The sequence below is a fragment of the Amblyomma americanum genome, chromosome 7, assembly GCF_052857255.1.
Source record: "Amblyomma americanum isolate KBUSLIRL-KWMA chromosome 7, ASM5285725v1, whole genome shotgun sequence".
Classification (NCBI taxonomy): Eukaryota; Metazoa; Arthropoda; class Arachnida; order Ixodida; family Ixodidae; genus Amblyomma; species Amblyomma americanum.
In genome coordinates this window covers 94471448-94489018 of record NC_135503.1, presented here as the reverse complement: position 1 = coordinate 94489018, position 17571 = coordinate 94471448, and the positions used below count along the sequence as shown (strand labels likewise).

The 17571-nt window shown below is 47.3% G+C and overlaps 1 protein-coding gene across 2 annotated transcripts in view; it reads left to right on the top strand.

Moving 5' to 3' along the window:
- The window catches only part of LOC144099417 (uncharacterized), a 119300-nt gene extending 102652 nt beyond the window's left edge, over positions 1-16648 (top strand). For both annotated transcript variants that reach the window (XM_077632708.1, XM_077632707.1), the window contains 4 exons: positions 410-685; positions 11231-11375; positions 14061-14333; positions 16481-16648. In XM_077632708.1, coding sequence (XP_077488834.1) covers positions 410-685; positions 11231-11375; positions 14061-14333; positions 16481-16608 — 822 coding nt within the window. In that variant the 3' untranslated portion in view covers positions 16609-16648. The remainder of the gene's footprint in view (positions 1-409; positions 686-11230; positions 11376-14060; positions 14334-16480) is intronic.
- The last annotated feature ends 923 nt before the right edge of the window (positions 16649-17571 follow it).

The window sequence follows — 17571 nt, the reverse complement described above, 5'->3', positions numbered from 1 at the left end:
GAGAGATCTTTTCAACACCCTAGAAAAAATAATCCCCGTTCCTTCCTTCTTGGACCAAATATAACTTGCATTTCCGATCGCCTCCCTTTTCCCACTTATTCTTTCTGCCACCCCTCACGCACAACCGCAGCTGAAAACATGCGGACATTTGCTTCGTGATTCAAGTAGTTTGTTCCCCCTTGCATGTTATCAATTTCGCGTTTCCATAGTGGCACTCCTTTCTCCTGTTCGAGCAAACGACCGGCACTGCAACTACGACTGACGCTTCGGAAAGATTTCCCTAAATATAATAAACGCGTTTCTCTTTGGCATTCCTGGGCCTCCTCAGTTATCGTTTCTCATCGCGATATCTGCATTTCACCTTCATAGATTGGTACTTGTGAGCCTGACATGTCATCTTTCATTCTAGGTGACATCTCTGACTCTACTTTCTGCGCACCTAGCCTCATTGGTGGCAGAAATGCAGAAGACCGGAAACCGCCTAGCAGGCGTGCGGCGCATCGGCACCGGCGGCAGCATGCTCACGGAGAGCAGCCGTAAGAGCTTGCAGGCCGTGTTCCCTGACTTGGAGTGCGTGGTAAACGGGTACGCCTTGACCGAGTCTATGGGTATTCTCTGCTCTCCCTCCATCCACGCTGCCAGTGGGACCGACGTCGGCTTTCCCGCTCCGCGGACGCAGATCAAGGTAAGCTCCCGGGAAGGCCTAACAGCGAGAAGTGTGCTTTTTCATACGCTTGTTTCTTCTCTACAAGTTGCGGAGCTACATCCAAATGCTTTTACCCCGTGTACACAGAACACGGTACTACCGAACATAGCAGCTGGCCGGATGAGCACTGAATCGCTTCTCATCTAGCGCATTCTTTGATGGGAATTAGACATTATTCCGTCAAAACAGAATTCATCCCACTCAGAACGGCACTATTTATTACTTCATTCAAGGAGCCCATACTAGGTGTTGAGAAGGAACCTCTGAGATTTTGTTTATTATTTATTTATTTAATTTTCTTTCTCTCCAGAGAAAATGGAGCAGGAGCTGAAGGTACATGGGTTGACAGAGGCTCCTGCCTCATATAGCAACTTTCGGCATTCAGTGCACACTTGTCAAAAAATAATGGGTACAATGTTTACACACATACACATACATTTGTGGTCGAACCAAAAATAAGCATAATGTTACAAATGTATGTAATAAGTGCAAAAACACTACTTACAATAAAGTTTATGCATCTGCACATACAATACCGATATACCTAAACATACATACAGCTTGTAAAGGATAATACAAGGAGTTTATATTTTCGCTGGCCAGAAACGATAACAGACAACGGCATTATGACAACGAAACGGGTTTGCTCAGCAAAATAAGTTTTCACACATTTATTAATCACGGGTTGTTGACATTAAACCTCGCCCTCTACGGTATTTAGCAAGTAAGGAACATGGAAGTGGAGGCTCTGTCTTCCATACTTCTTTTTGGTGACCGGTATTCTTCTTCTTTGTTTGCTCATGGTGTACTTTGATTTAAGAAGATCGGTTGTACTGTTGTGCCATTTATTCTTATTAATATTGTCACCGATAAACGGTCGAAGCACAGACCAGGTTTAACACGACTTGCTGGGCGAGAAAGTCAGCAGGGCGCTCGAGTACGAAAGATGACATTCCTCTAGCCCCTAGAATGCTCAAGGCATGACAATTCCAAGCTAAAATAGTGCGGCCGCGGTATGGCGCCACTGGATAGATTGGTACTGTGGCATTACTCCCCGTCTCATAAGGGAACGACTCGGTGCCGCAGCAATGAGAAGCAGGAAGACAATGGACGCCGCATTTGTCTAGGGCTGGTGTAGACGTGTCTGAAGCGCTAGCGGGCGTGGAACGGCTTCATCCGAGCGAAATGAACAACTTCGGAGGTCGGCCGTCTAGATGAGCGAACTGTTCCCTGGGGAGAGCTTCATAGTTCACCTCACTGACTTGGCGGAGTACCTCGTAGGGGCCAAAATATCGGCGCAGGAGCTTTCGGAGTGCCCACGCATGCGGATTGGGCTCCAAACCCAGACTTGTTCGCCGGGATGGTAACTAACAGCTCTGTGGCGGATGTTATAGCGGCAAGAGTCATGGGCTGGCTGGTGCCGGATGCGCTGTCGGGCGAATTGGCGGGCGGCCTCGGCGTGACGAACGAATTGGGCAGCACCCATAACAGATGAGGTGCTACTAGTCGGGAGCAACATGGCGTCCAGCATGTTTGTGGCTTCGCGACCATGCACTAAACGAAATGGAGTGAAGTGCATCGTTTCTTGTAGAGCAGTATTATAAGCAAATGTGAAGTAAGAGAGTATGGTGTCCCAGTTCCGTTGGTCGAAGTCCACATACATGGAAATCATGTCGGCGATCGTCTTGTTGAGCCGTTCGGTGAGTCCGTTCGTTTGGAGGTAGTAAGCGGTTGTTTTGCGGTGACTTGTGCCACTAAGGCGCATAACCTCCTGCGTAAGTACCCGCCGCGGTGGCTCAGTGGTTAGGGCTCTAGACTACTGATCCGGAGTTCCCGGGTTCGAACCCGACCGTGGCGGCTGCGCTTTTATGGAGGAAAAACGCTAAGGCGCCCGTGTGCTGTGCGATGTCAGTGCACGTTAAATATGCCCACGTGGTCGAAATTATCCCGGAGCCCTCCACTACGGCACCTCTTTCTTCCTTTCTTCCTTCACTCCCTCCTTTCCCCTTTCTTTATGGCGCGGTTCAGGTGTCCAATGATATATTATACATACTGCGCCATTTCCTTTCCCCAAAAAACCAAGTAAAAAATAAGGGCCGAGGTGAACGCCGTTCCCCTGTCAGTTACAACAATGATGGGTGCACCGTGATGAAGCACAATATTTTGAGCGAAAAAGTTCGCAGTTTCGTCAGCGGTACCACGAGGGCGAGCTTTATTTTCACATTACCGGCTGAGGTAGTCGGTGGCGACCACAATGTAGCGGTTACCCAGCGAGAACTCCGTAAATGGGCCGAGCAAGTCTATGCCTACTTGGTGGAAGGCGACTTGAGGCAGATCAATAGGCTGCAGTAGGCCGGCTGGCGTAGTCGGCGGCGTCTTGCGACGCTGGCCCTCGCGGCAAGTTCGGACGTAATGCTGGACAATTGCAGTGACCCTGGGCCAGCAGTACTTTTGGCGTATCCGCGCCAAAGTGCGGGAAAAACCCAGGTGATAAGAAGATGGGCCATCATGGCATGCCTGCAGGACTTCGTCGTGCGAGGACGCAGGTACGACGAGCAGATCGGCAGCTTCCCGCGGGTTGTAGTTTTTGTTATGCAGAACTTCATGGCACAAACAGAATGACGACAGTGCACGTGAAAAGATTCGCGGGGATGACTCAGCGCTTCCTTCAAGATACTCAATTAGAGGCCGTAGTTTGCCGTCATCTCTTTGGTGTTGAGCGAGGACGGACGTGGAGATGGCGCTGAGAAAGACAGAATCGGCGTCAGCATTAGCTCCTTTGTCCTCGATAAGAGGACGAGACAGACAGTCGGCAACACTGTGCTTCCTACCGGACTTATAAACGATTGTGACATCGAACTCTTGAAGGCGAAGACTCCAGCGTGTAAGCCGCCCCGAGGGATCTTTGAGGTTCGCCAGCCAACGCAACGAATGGTGATCGCTGACGACTCTAAAAGGGCGGCCATATAAATACGTGCGAAATTTGGTCACTGCCCACACAATTGCCAGACATTATTTTTCAGTGGTGAAATAGTTCGCTGCCGAGCATGAAAAGATGCGGCTTGCGTAGGCGAATATGCGTTCGAGACCATCCTGCCACTGCACAAGGACCGCACCGAGGCCGATGTTGCTGGCGTCTTTGTGCAGTTCAGTCTCGGCTAACCCGTGGAAGTGGCCAAGGATGGGCGTACTTTGGAGGCGAGTGCGGAGGTCTTCGAAAGCCTTTTGTTGCCCCAAAAGAACGGTTCAGCATCTTTCGTGAGGCGGGTGAGGGGGTCAGCGATCTGGGAGAAGTTCGGCACAAAGCGCCGATAATAGGCGCAGAGACCCAGAAAACGGCGCACACGGCGTTTATCGGTGGGCACAGGAAAAGGAGTCCGGACAGCAGTGTTATCGGGATCAGGGCTGACTCCTTTAGCGCTCACGGTGTGGCCGATAAACTTACACTCCTGGAAAGCAAAGTGACACTTTTCGGGCTTCAGGGAAGGACCGACCGAACGAATTGCGGCGAACACAGCGCGCAGGCGCCTTACGTGCTCTTCGAACGTGGCGGAGAAGATGACTACGTCATCCAGGTACACGAGGCAGGACTGCCATTTTAGATCGGCAAGCATGGTGTCCATCATCCGCTGGAAGGCGGCAAGAGCAGAACACAGGCCGAAAGGGAGCACCCGGAATTCTTACAGACCATCCGGTGTAATAAAGACGGTCTTTTCCCGGTCGCGTTCCTCCACCTCGATTTGGCAATAGCAACTGCGTAAATCTAGCGACGAGAAGTGCGTGGCGTAGCCGGTCCAGGGAGTCATCAATGCGTGGAAGAGGATAAACGGCTTTTTTGGTGATATTGTTTAGATGTCTGCAATCAACACAGAACCGTAGGGTTCCATCTTTCTTCGCCGCTAGAACAACAGGGGATGCCCACGGGCTCGTAGAACTCTGCATCACAACCTGGAGCATATCTTGAACTTTTCGGCGAATGGCATCACGCTCCTTCGAAGAGATTCGATTAGGCGGCTGGCATAACGATCGCTGGTTTGCATCAACTATAATGCGGTGCTCAGTGAGCGGAGTCTGCCTAACCTCGGAGCGCGAGGCAAATCAGTCGCGGAAAGATTCGATAATGCTCTCCAGACAGCGTTTCTGATTAGACCGGAGGTTCGGGTTCACGTCGGTTTTTATTTGAGGGGTCGGTGCCTCCACGGATGCCGAGATTTCGGACAACGCGTGCGTTCCTGCGAATTCGCATAGTTCGAAACAAGCAACCGCTGTTTTGCCAGGCAAACACTGAGGTACAGAACCAAAATTATTCACCAGAAGTTCGGTTTGCCCACTGTTCAATTCAATAATTCCGCGAGATACACAGACTTGCCAACCGAGGAGCAGCGAGATGTTGGTTTCAGCGATCCCACGAGTGCTGAGGCTGTTATCGCACTCTACGGTAAAAAACATGCTGGCTCTTGACCGGATCTATACGTGGTCGTCACAGACGCATAACATAGCTGTGCGTGGCTCGGCATCGCTGTCGACAGGGCCTTGGGTGGAAAACGACACGATTAACTCCTGAAGGTTGCTAACGGCACCATACTCCTGAAGGAAATTCAAACCGAGTATGAGGTCGTTTAAGCACTCGGGTAACCCAGCTAAACAACCAGGGAAAGTAACACAGCGGATCTGGATTCGCGAAGTGGAGACACCGATCGGATTTACCACGTGGCCACCACCTGTACGGATATGCGGCCCAGACCAAGGAGTTAGAGCCTTCCTCAGGGCTGTGACTAACCGTCTGCTCATTACAGAAAAATAGGCACCGGTATCCACGAGTGCGGTAACGTCGTGGTTGTCGGCGGATACCGGAATTTCGGCGCAGAACAGCCGGTCGCAGCGCGCTATCGAGGTCGTCGGGTCCGGTCGTCGTTGGTCGGAGCGTCGTGGCGAATCGTCAGGTGAAGGCTCTTTACTCGGTCCAGTCGCGGCGGCCTTACCCCTGGAGGACGCCGTATTCAGTTTTCCCGACGTGGGGACGTACCTCTGAACTGGCCAGAGCATGACGGGCGGCGAGACGAAGAGAACCGCCTTGGGAATGGCGACCGGGACTGGCATCGCTGCGAGGTCGTTGGGTGCATGTTATCGGACAGGCACTGCTCGATATCCCGTGGTCGTATATCGTAGCGCGGCCGAGGTGCGTCAGGTGAAAACCCCCTTAAACCCATTCTGCGGTAGGGGCAGTGACGGAGGATGTGGCCGGGCTCCCCGCAGTGGTAACAGAGCGGCCGATTGTTTGGCGTACGCCACACCTGCTCTTTGCGCATGCGGGGCCTGGACTCCTGCTGCACGGAGGGTACTGTTGCGAATAGGTACTGCAGAGGTGGCACAAGAGCGACGGGTAAAAAGGCTCGCATCGCTGGCCCGGGAATTGGTAGGGCGTCGCTGTACGTCATAACGGAGGGCGCCGGGTGTGGAGCTGGGGGTGGATGCACAACTCGTTGGACTTCGCGGACCACGTCCGTTACGGCAGCGACGCTGATATGTGGAGCTTCAAAGCGAAGTTTCGCCAGTTCCTCGCGCACAAGGCTTCTGACAAGCTCCCGAAGCTCCTCGACGGGCAGCGACGTAGGCGTGTACTGGGAAGCGGTTGCTACAGTAGGCTGACGTCCGTAGTGGCGCCTCGTCCCGGCAGAAACCGCTCGATACACGTTGCCTCCTTTGTGAAGTCGGACACTGTTCTTGGCGGGTCGCGGACCAGTCTGGCAAACAGCTGCTCTTTTGCGCCGCGCATTAAGTGGCGTAGCTTTTTGGATTCGGGAATAGCAGGGTCGACCCGATTGAACAGTCGCGTCATGTAATCTATGAACATCGCCACAATCTCGTTCGGCTGCTGTGATCTCGAGTGCAGGGCGATTTCAGCTTTCTCTTTTCTTTCGCTGCTGGAAAATGTCGCTAGCAGCTCTCGAAGAAAAGCCTCCCAGGTGGTAAAGGAAGCTTCGTGGTTCCTAAACCACGTTTTGGCCGAGTTCTGCAGCGCAAAGTAGACGTTGCGCTCGCCGTGGCACTCATTGAAACCCGCCAGTCGGTCAAAGCTGGCCAACCAGTCTTCAAAGTCCTCGAACCTCTCCCCGTGGAATGGTGGCGGCAACCGAGTTTCGTGAAGGACGAAAGGCGGGCATTCTCGGAATGCTGAGATCGTCTGGGTAGCCGCGGTGGATGTCATGACCCTTACCGGCGCTGTCAGTTGGCCGATTACCGGTTGTAGGCCTCGCAGACGGCGGCTCGCCCTGTGGACGGGTGTTGAGTACACGCGTGGAGAACATGCGTCAAAAGTGTCCTCGTAGTCAGAGTACATGGGACGTTACCCCGCGGCTCCACCAAATATGTCGTCGATAAACGGTCGAAGCACAGATCAGGTTTAACTAGACTTGCTGGGCGTGAAAGACAACAGGCCATCGAGCGAGAAAGATGACAATCCTCTAGTCCCTAGAAAGAGGAAGGCATGCAAAGTCCCAGCTTAAGCAGTTCGGCCGCGGTATGGCGCCACTGGATGGATTTGTACTGTGGCATTATGTTGTAATAACTTGTAGTAGTATAATGGGGCGGCAGGAAGCATTCTCATGTTAAATAATGTGCTTGCTTGTTCGAAGGTCGCATAGTTTTCCTTGATCGTACTGAAATATTTTAAAATCCTTTTTCCACTCCAGGAATTTGTTGTAGATTTGCATTCTTGTTGTTCCTCACATTAGTAGACAATATAATAACCTGGAGAATAAAAGTGCATAATACAATGTTTGTTTTAACCATCAAGGAATAAGTTTACTTATCGTGTATATGCAACCCGCAGTTTTTCTTACTTCTGCAGCTAATTTATTTGCATGCATGTCCCAGCACATATAAGTTTGGAACAATATCCCCAAGAATATTTGGGCAGTGTCCTCGTGTAATCGTGTGTTGCGGTACAGTATTACAATATTAGCACTGAACTTGTTTGTTTATGCATTTAAATACAACTTATCCTGTTTTAGTGACATTTAATTCTAAATTATTTACATGCAACCAGTAAGAAAAGTTATTTACGTAATCATTAACTAATTTTTCTAACTGAGGTAGAGATGCTGTTGAAAAGAACAGGTTTGTGTCATCTACAGTCATGGCTATTTGCGCTGAAGATGGTTTCTGGGAAGATCATTTAGGTACAGGTTACTACTGATGCTAATCAAACATCATGGAATCGCAGCGTTTGTGGACGAGTACACAGAGAGGACACGCACACACAATTGCGCTGAACCGTCAAATTTATTTTGGAAATGTCTGATCCGCGCCTTATGATTTTTTCCTCTGTGCATACAGTAAACATTACAGTAGCACATTTTCGACGAACAGGAAGAGGATGGGGATGACGGGGGAAAGAGCCACGGTGCAGATATCACCGGAGGCTTCGGGTAGCCTAATCCAAAACGGTAGGTCGTCAAAGGAGGGGAAACTGCTTGCTACGTCCGCAGCGACAAGGTGACGGTGAGCCTGACCACAAGCGGGACAAGAGTTATCCACCGGAAAGTTTCGGTAGCAATAAGAGCTTAGAGCATCCGAGGTGCCAGTCTGGTGGATACGTCCGCGGACATTGCGTCCCCGGCACGCACAGCAGCCACTTCATACCCTGTAGCTAAAAACATCACTGTGGCTGGCACTGAACGCACCAACCACCACTGACACCTACCGCCACTGCCGCGCTGCGCCGCATGGCCAGAGCGCGCGGATCAGCAGTCCTAACAGCGCGCGGTTATGTTTGAGGAAGTCCGGAAATCCGTAATACGGGCACCCTCAACTCTCAACAGAGACGCTCAATGAGGACACTCAACGAAGACACTCAAAAGGGGACACTCAACGCTCCTTCCTAGGACCAACCAGCAGGAACGAGCGATGCAGGTGGAACGTAGCGGCACACCGTGGCCGTCGCGGTGTTGTGTAGTAGCCCGGCGGGACAGAGGTGATCCCTCGAAGGAGATGTCGCGAGCAGGGCCGCAGTGAACGTACGTCCAAAGACGGTCGCCCGCGAATCTACTCTGCGGAAAAGAAGCCGCGCTGGACGATGGCGTCCCACAACAGCGGCCGTAATGAATGGCTTGAGTCGGGAAGGTGGCCAAGATTGCAGGTGTGTGCGCTCCACTGCGTTTCGAACGAGACTCTACCTTGCGGCATCACACTTACAAATATGCTTCCGAATTGCGCGCAACTCTCATCAATCACACGCAGGCTTTTCTACCTTTTATGCTAATCGCAGTGTTAACGCGCTCCGAGCAGGGATATGCAGCCAATTGCGCAAGCACTAGGGATTAAGTTCAACGTTAGACTACCCATGCAATTCAGTCAAACAACAACTCTGAAATGAATTTCACCAAAACGATTTGTTGGGCTAGTTGGTAAGCCATGATCTCAAAAGAAACAGCGCTAAATAGAACAACGGACAAGAAACGGACCGAAGCGCGCTTCTGTCCTGTCGTCTTCCTTCTTTCTTGTCCGTTGTTATTTTTTGCGCCGGTTATTCTGGGACCGTAATTAGAGAAATATAAGCCACCAATATGACAGGCTTTACGAACTGCAACGATGCCGGGACAATACTCAGTGAGTAGTTTTCAGTCAGAAATGGAGACGGCCTGCTTAATTGTCTGGTCTCTAGTAACCGCCAATGTGCAAGGCATAGAGTTTCTTACTATTAACTAGAGGGAAAGCTGGCGGCGCTGCACCTGGGACACCATGGGCGCTCAAAGCATCATGGGGCGATGAGCTACTTGGTGCGGGACAGTCAGCTTTTTTTTTCAGGAACAGAGAGTGGTGTTACTGAGATGTCCCATTCCGTTCACGGCGCAGACGACTTTGGCGCAAACGTAGTGCACAAAAGCCTTAGTGTCGAAAACGCAACAGCTCACGACGTAAATAAATGGTTTCTGTTTTTTGAATGTCATTAAAAAACCTTTTAAAGTGTTGATGCGACATTTTTTTCAAAAACGTATTTCTTATTGAAAAAGTGCCTGTTAAGAACTAAATAATGGCTTTTGTTGTCTGCAATGCTTGGCCAATAGGAGAGCAAGACACCGATAAGTTTGGGCAAACTTTATATTTACATGCTTTTCAGCTCGTTTGTTGCAATTTATTGACAGGATATTGAATGCTAAGACATTCTTGATAACCGAACAACGTTTGTTTTTTCATTATTTTTTGGCCAAAAGTTGTGGTTCTGCAGTCGGTAGCTCTCCGCCCCATGATGCTTAGAGCGCCCTTGTTGGTACAGGTGGTCTCGAGGAATCTCCATGCAAAATCCCATAGGCGGGGCGCCAGCTTTCCCTCTAGTTAATAGTAAGAAACTAAATGGTGTACAGAGCCGAACAGGCGCAACGGTAAACTCCGAGTGGATAGTTCGCGGGAAATTTAAACGATTGTTGTAGTGGTCCCACTCAGACTGATATGAATCTTTTCCCATGTTTCCTTCGGTTACGAGGTTGATAAAAAATAGCGGTCTCTTCCACTGTCTGCATATTGTTTATTGTTGTTTGCTTGTTTCAATTTTTTATCGTGAAAATAGACAAAACACGCCATTGAAATTGAAATATAAATTAGGGTTAACTAAAAGCGGACTCTAACATCACACAGAGAATATTTTACCAACATGACGCGAGAAATACCAGTTCAAGTTGGGAATAAAATGGAGTCCAATAACTCATAAGCCCCTCGGTTGGTGAAGTGTTTATGAAGGAATAAATTTCCAGAACATGGGAACTGAAGTAGTATGTGTCCCTTTAAAACCAATATTTCGGTACATTTATCTTTGGTGTGCAGCTGTACCTCTATCTTGAAATAAGCTTCTGCACCGACAATCTTCCGTAGTGCTGCTTTCCTTACACGCTAGCATCAGACTTAAGCGGCATAGCATTATGTACTCCCGACAGGGTATGTAGGTCGTACCGAACAAGCCGGTAGAATATACTACCTTCTCTCTACCCTGTTTTTATTTTGTCTTTTATTCAACTCTGCTGGACTGGCAGTCCTAGCTGGCGTTCCATCCAATATTCAAGGAAAACAATTGTGTGGTCCAGCCGGTTCAATGGTGACAGGCACCTGTCTTGGCATTTGTGATTTTTCTGTCCGCGATGCTCGCGCCGTTTTCATACTGCATACATTATTCTTAAATTTACTTTTGCTTTCATTGTATAATATACAATGTAGCTCGTTCCACATGCAATAGCTAAGATTACTAAATGCCTTCGAAACTAGTGCAAGAAGCGATCGTATCCTAGAGTGGCAGTTCAACACTGCATATTGCGCTTATAATATCGCAGGATTATTCCGCCCGTGCGATTCTGTTTTGTTCATACTCGTGTGAGCAGTCCGAGATCTTAATTGTGTGAGGCCTTCGGTAGCTCAAAGGGCATTCAAAGCTTTCCTTCTGGCGGATGAAGTTCACCGCAAGCACCGGCATTTTATGCGTAGGGAATATTACACGTCTTCTTTCCCAGTAACTTTGACTTCTCACGCACGCAGGTTGTTGATATTGTGACAAGGAAAAAACTTGGCCCAAATCAGACAGGCGAGATATGCTTTCGTGCACCGACGGTGTTCAAGGAGTACTACAAGAAGCCAAAGGAGACTGCGGAAGTATTTGAAGAGGATGGTTGGTGCAAGTCAGGTGCAGTGAGCTTTCCTCTGCGGCGATAGGTGCTGGGAAAAAGTGAATGAACCTGAAGGAGAACACAATTTCCTGTTACCAGCACAGGAATAGGTTCCTCTATTTCAGGTTACCGCCCTTACTAAAGAGAGTAACAAGGCTACTCTCGCCCCTTCCCATTACCCGCCGTGCCAAAACATCACTGCATTCCCAGAGCACACGAGGCTCTTCATAATTTCTTCCATTTTTTTTCTAATAATTTCGCCGTGTTTATGAAGGCAAAAGCAGATTTCAAACTTTTTCACAAGGGTGGGTCTCACTTTCCTCCTCTGGCTACTCAATAGGGGTATTCAATAACTGTTTCTATTTGGTGTACTTTCAAATACGCAGTTAAAACTCAAGGTGTTTGGCGGGAGTTGAACGGCTTAAGAAAGTGGAGTTAATCGAACTCGACGAAGCTGCAGAGATTTTCTTTCAGGGCATGAAGTTTGATATCAAAACTTCTCGATACTGGTATTTTAAGGTAAAATTGTGATTGATGGGGCGGAAATTAGCCGTGAGAGACGATTTTCTGCACGAAGTTTTTTCACTCAAGCGAAATTACTACTGAAGGTTGCTATAATATGCGGTAATTATTGGTTCAGTACTTAGTTACACGCCTTTTTCCTTCATAATATAGCCAAGTGTTTCAATTTCGACACTACTCCTTTTTCCGTGTAAACATTCCTCAGGAGTGGCTAAAAAGGCAAGAAAATCTTACTAGGCTAGCTTACTAGGCTGTCTTTACTCTTCACGTGGCTTTTCTTTTTGTTTTTGGAAGGAGAAGACGGGGGGCGAGAGAGTATGCAGGACAGATATTTTCTTCATTGTGGATTTGTTTTTTTTTTTGCGAACACTGCCGAACCTGTTCTGTGTTTTAGCTGACGTCGCTTATGAGCGTCCTTACCAGATTATGACTGGCTCTGAGTGCCAATGCACTACCAGAAGTTTTAAACTTGCTTTGACTTATATTCAAGTAATTAATATGCCTGGACTTTTTTTAACTGTTCACAGTTCGTTTTTATGACCCCTGCGAGAGATAGGTCGGCGCGGTATGTGCAGGTGGACTGTAGAGCAAGGCGGATATTATCTCAGGACGAACTGGTAGGCTAGTTGGTCACACATACCAAATGACTCCCGGCGCACATAAAAGAAGAAGACAGAGAGAAAATACATTTGGTATGTGTAACCAACTAGCTCATCAGATCTTCCTGAGCTTTATCTCTCAACGGCGCTTTGTGGTGTGTTCTCTGTCTTTCTGCGTATTTTTTTGCACCAGGAATCATTTGTAAGATATAATGTACGTTATAGAGCTCAGTGAATAAGAAATAAATAACTAAAATAACTAATCAACTTATTACGCCGCCATGATGGTTCAGTGGTTATGGCGCTCGGCTGCTGACCCCAAAAGACGCGGGCTCGATCCCGGCCGTGGCGGCCGAATTTCTATGGAGGCGAAATTCTAGAGGTCCGTGTACTGCGCGATGCCAGTGCACGTTAAAAAGCCTCAGGTGGTTCAAATTTTCGGAGTCCTTCACTACGACGTCCCTCATAGCGTGAGTCGCTTTAGGACGTGCAACCCCACAAACCAAATCAATTTTTTTTATTTTTGATCTCAAGGTCCAACGTTATATTAACAGATTTAATGCCGTCAAGATAGAAGCTGAGTCTATACTTTTAAATTTTCCGTATCGGCAATGCAATTCGGAATATTTAACGTCAGAAATGAACATTTTATAGCTCATAAAGTTGGCTTCCCATAATGCACTATTTGCAGACTGCGCCGCTAGACGTAGTACTTTCGCAGAAATCCAATTAAATGCTTCTACAGCACATATTAGACCAATGACTTTTGTATTTATTAAAAATGCGAAGACTCCATTTTATAAACATTCGTTGCGGCAAGTCAAATTAATGATGTAAAAAATGCGTATTTTTGATGTTAAATATTTCTAACTTCATTGCTGATAAAGAAAATTTCAAAACTTAACTCAGCTTTTATGTTGACGACCTGAAATTTTCAAATATAATGTATTCCCTAAAATTATTGCTACAAATTTGATCTGTTAAATTTAGTTACTTGTTTAACAAACTGAGCTCTGTCGCGTACATATTGTCCGCCTTGCTGTACAATCCACCTGCACAGACCGCACCGACGCATCACTCGCAGAACTTAAAATAGAGATCAGTAAAAATTTAACCAACACCTGGTATCTACAACAATGCTGTATGAACTGCACATTGGAAACCTAATGACAATTATGATACAGACCTCTATCCAAAAATTGTCTTATTTAAAAGTAAATATGGAATACATTCTCGTCTAGCACACATTCTTTTATAAAAACGAGTGCTCTAGAGGACAGCGTACTCCGCTTTCGCTCTTTTCTGTTTAGTGTGGCAAGTCCTATGTACGTAGAGTAGAAGAGAAATGGTGCCGGCTACACACGTGAATTCCTCTCCATACATACGTTTCAGCTTCAGCTCTTACGAAAAGACGAATAAAAGTGGGAGCTTAAAACCTTCGAGCAGCATCAGTCTTGTTTCCCACGAGTGGATACATTAGAGTTCATTGTCAGCTTTTCGGGCTTTGCAAAAATGGTCATTACCTTGCAATTCAAAGAGAGCAATACTCGTTTATCCCGGTCGTGGACCGATGCAACGCAGGAGATGCTGGATACTACGATGAAGATGGCCGCCTTTACATCGTCCAGCGGCTGAAGGAATTGATCAAGTGCATGGATAACCAGGTAGTTCCGGCGGAACTCGAAGAGCTGATCCTGGAGGAGCACTCGGATCTCATATCCGATGTGGTTATCGTGGGATTGCCCAGTGCCCAGCACGGAGAGGCCCCTGCTGCTGTCATCGTCCTAAAGGACCACAGCGGAAGCAAGTGTGACACTGAAAATCTTGCCAAAAAGATCAAGGCGACTGTAGCGGGTAAGCGTGAAGTGGCTGGTTACTATATGTCTCTGCTCGTGAGTATATGCTTTTTTTGTCCGTTTTTTGTGAGAACTATTTAGGCTTTCGAGCTTTGGAAAGAAGCTGCGAAAATCAAACGCGGGCTTAAGGCCTTGTTTCGAGAAGTGCCTGCGGGAGTGGACCCTGAGTTTAGTCATGGACCGAGCGAGAAGCCTGATCTCTCAGGCACGCTGAGGCCGAGTCGGGCCAAGGATACGAACACTGAACGTCGGTCTATTTACATGGCATAAATGAACGTGATAGGTCTAGAGAGGGCTGAACACTCGTTTTTATGCGCGGCACATAAATTAGAGAATTCCCTGCATTCTTCTGATAAAAAGTTGATCTTATCGAGAGGCTCACGTAACACAGCACTAAGAATAATTTTGGCACATCAAGCCCTGCCCCTTCGCACATTGCTGATTCAGTTTGCGATTTAGCGAAGGCGCGTGCCATTCTGAGGAACGAAAATGTAGAGCTTGCACGGTGATCGAAGAAGCACATTTACAATGGAAAGGGCGAAAACAACCTCTCATAAATGAGTCTGTCATTTTAAGGTAGAGGAGGTGCTTGCGCGATCAGTAACCCGTCTGAATTTGGACGCCTGTCTCTGTGAACTTTTTTTTAATTGTTGGGACTCAAGGCAGCCATAGAAGCGTCTTGTTTTCTGGCCTGGAATGCCAAGCAGATGGTCTCGCACCGAAACTGTACTGTATTTCAAGATGCTTAACCAACTAGCCCGCCAAAATGTGTTAACGCAACTTATTTCTTGTTCTTCGGGTCAGCGCCGTGTCGTTCGCTTTCTTGTCTTTTGTGCTCGTCTTTGTTCGCGCTGTTTATTCAAGACGCTTAACCAACTAGCCCGCCAAAATGTGTTAACGCAACTTATTTCTTGTTCTTCGGGTCAGCGCCGTGTCGTTCGCTTTCTTGTCTTTTGTGCTCGTCTTTGTTCGCGCTGTTTATTCAAGATGCTTAACCAACTAGCCCGCCAAAATTTGTTAACGCAACTTATTTCTTGTTCTTCGGGTCAGCGCCGTGTCGTTCGCTTTCTTGTCTTTTGTGCTCGTCTTTGTTCGCGCTGTTTATTGAAGATGGTAATGCAAGCCGACACTTCGTTCATTTCGGCTCTCCACTGGCGGTTGAAGAAATTTTGTCGTACAAAAATGTAGCACTGTCAAACATGATCCTTCACGTGATGAAGGCATACATTTTCGCGCAGTTAAATGTTATGGTGAAATTGATATTTAGCTGAACACGAGCCTCCTAGAGTTGGGGTGCAAGCAGCAATTTTGTCACTGAAGACATCAAAACCTGATAAAAAATAGACTAAATAAATGCTGGCCCTTAGTTCTCATAAGCGCATGGTTGGTTAACGCAACTGTTTGTAGGCCAAACTAATACATCCATTTACCGCAATTTAGCACGCCTGAATATTGCGGTTATGAATGTTTACGGAAGAAATTGGTGGTACAGCTACACAGCTACTTTGCCGAGGCAAAGCTTCGAATCGCTTTTTTTTTACTACAAAGTGGACGGAGGCGTCTTGGGTTTTATTGTTGTGTTTAACGATTTTGCATCCGAGGTGAAAGCGTTAATGTCACTTGAGAACATGCAGCTCAAGCGCACATCACGTGTACCTACATTGTGTTTTGTGTATTCGAACTTTTTGTGTTTTTGCACTTTTGCCTCCTCATTCGTGCACGTAATCAATGCAGATATTAGGGCGGCGTCCCATATGGCAGTACCACTATTATGAATTGCAGCATAGATTGTCTTGCATTTTTGGGTGAAATAAAGTAGAAGCCATAATAGCAAGGTGATGGCTTCAAGGCATAATTATGAGGTTTTGTTGAGTCAAACGCACAGGTCTGTAAATGGTGCCTTGAGTGGTTTCCCTTAATCTTCGCTGGAAGGAAGATTAGAAGCGGATGACGGCGTCGTTTGACTGTTATTAATGATTTGAATGGACTAGAAAAACTTTAGCGAAGCTAAACAAGCACCACATCCTTTACTTAGATTCTGGCTGGCTGTCTGCAAGAGACGTACTATTTATTGAACACAGCTAAAATACCCGGTAGTGCTCAAATTTGTAATAAGTTTTTTGCACTTTTCCTATCTATTTACAGATAATCTAGCTGTGCATAAACATCTTTACGGAGGCGTGTTTTTCTTCGACTCCCTGCCCAAGACAGACACTGGAAAAGTCACCCGCAGCGCACTGGTACAAGCATGCACGAGTAGAAGCGCTTTGTAGCAAAGAAAATATATACCTTCCTTTTCACAAATAAAAAAAGAATCATTATCATAAGGTTTTATTGGTACTCATCTGAAACCTCTCGGTTTCATTAGTGCGGCTATGAAAGGGTGGCGATTATGATGCGTTGTAACCGCATTTCTCTTTGTGCAAATTCCGGCCGCATTGGTGAAAACGTATAGAAGATGCACAGCAGGGCACAAATTCTAACTCTTTATTACTGATTAAACCAGTGAGTAAATTTACACAAACACGTTTGACGGCACTCCTCTTGGAGAAAAAAGTCTTCGTGGCGGCACGTACACAAATTCCTTCAGTGGAAAAGTATGTTATAGGACACGCATTTGTCTCTAAAGGTATCCAATATTTTCACTTCAACCATATCTCAGCCCATCTGAGCAACATATTTCTCTACCTTGCAGCAGTAAAAGAGTAAAATGTGTTCAGCCGCCGCGGTCGATGAGTGGTTACGGCGCTTGGCTGCTGGCCCGAAAGACGCGGGTTCGATCCCGGCCGCTGCGGTCGGATTTCGATGGAGGCGAAATTTTAGAAGCCCGTGTACTGTGCGATGTCAATGCACGTTAAAGAACCCCAGGTGGCTGAACTTTCCGGAGGCCTTCACTACAGCGTCTCTCATAGCCTGAGTCGCCTTTTGACGTTAAACCCCCACAAATTAAATCAAACCTAAAATATGTCCACTAAATTGTGTGCAGTAAGCTGACTCGTCATTCTTTGGTCTTGCTGGGCGAGAATGAAAATGTGCCTTCCAAGTGTTTGGATTCAGTCTATGAGGCCTCATTCCGATTATCAAGTTACGACGCAGATTCTTCATGAGGCAGTCTCCATTGTGCACACTTTTCCGACCCATTTGGAACTTAATGTATTCATGCTGGATTACAATAATTCAGTGTTTCTTCCAAAGTGTAGATATGATGAGAGAAAGAAGAAAAACCACCTGGGTTG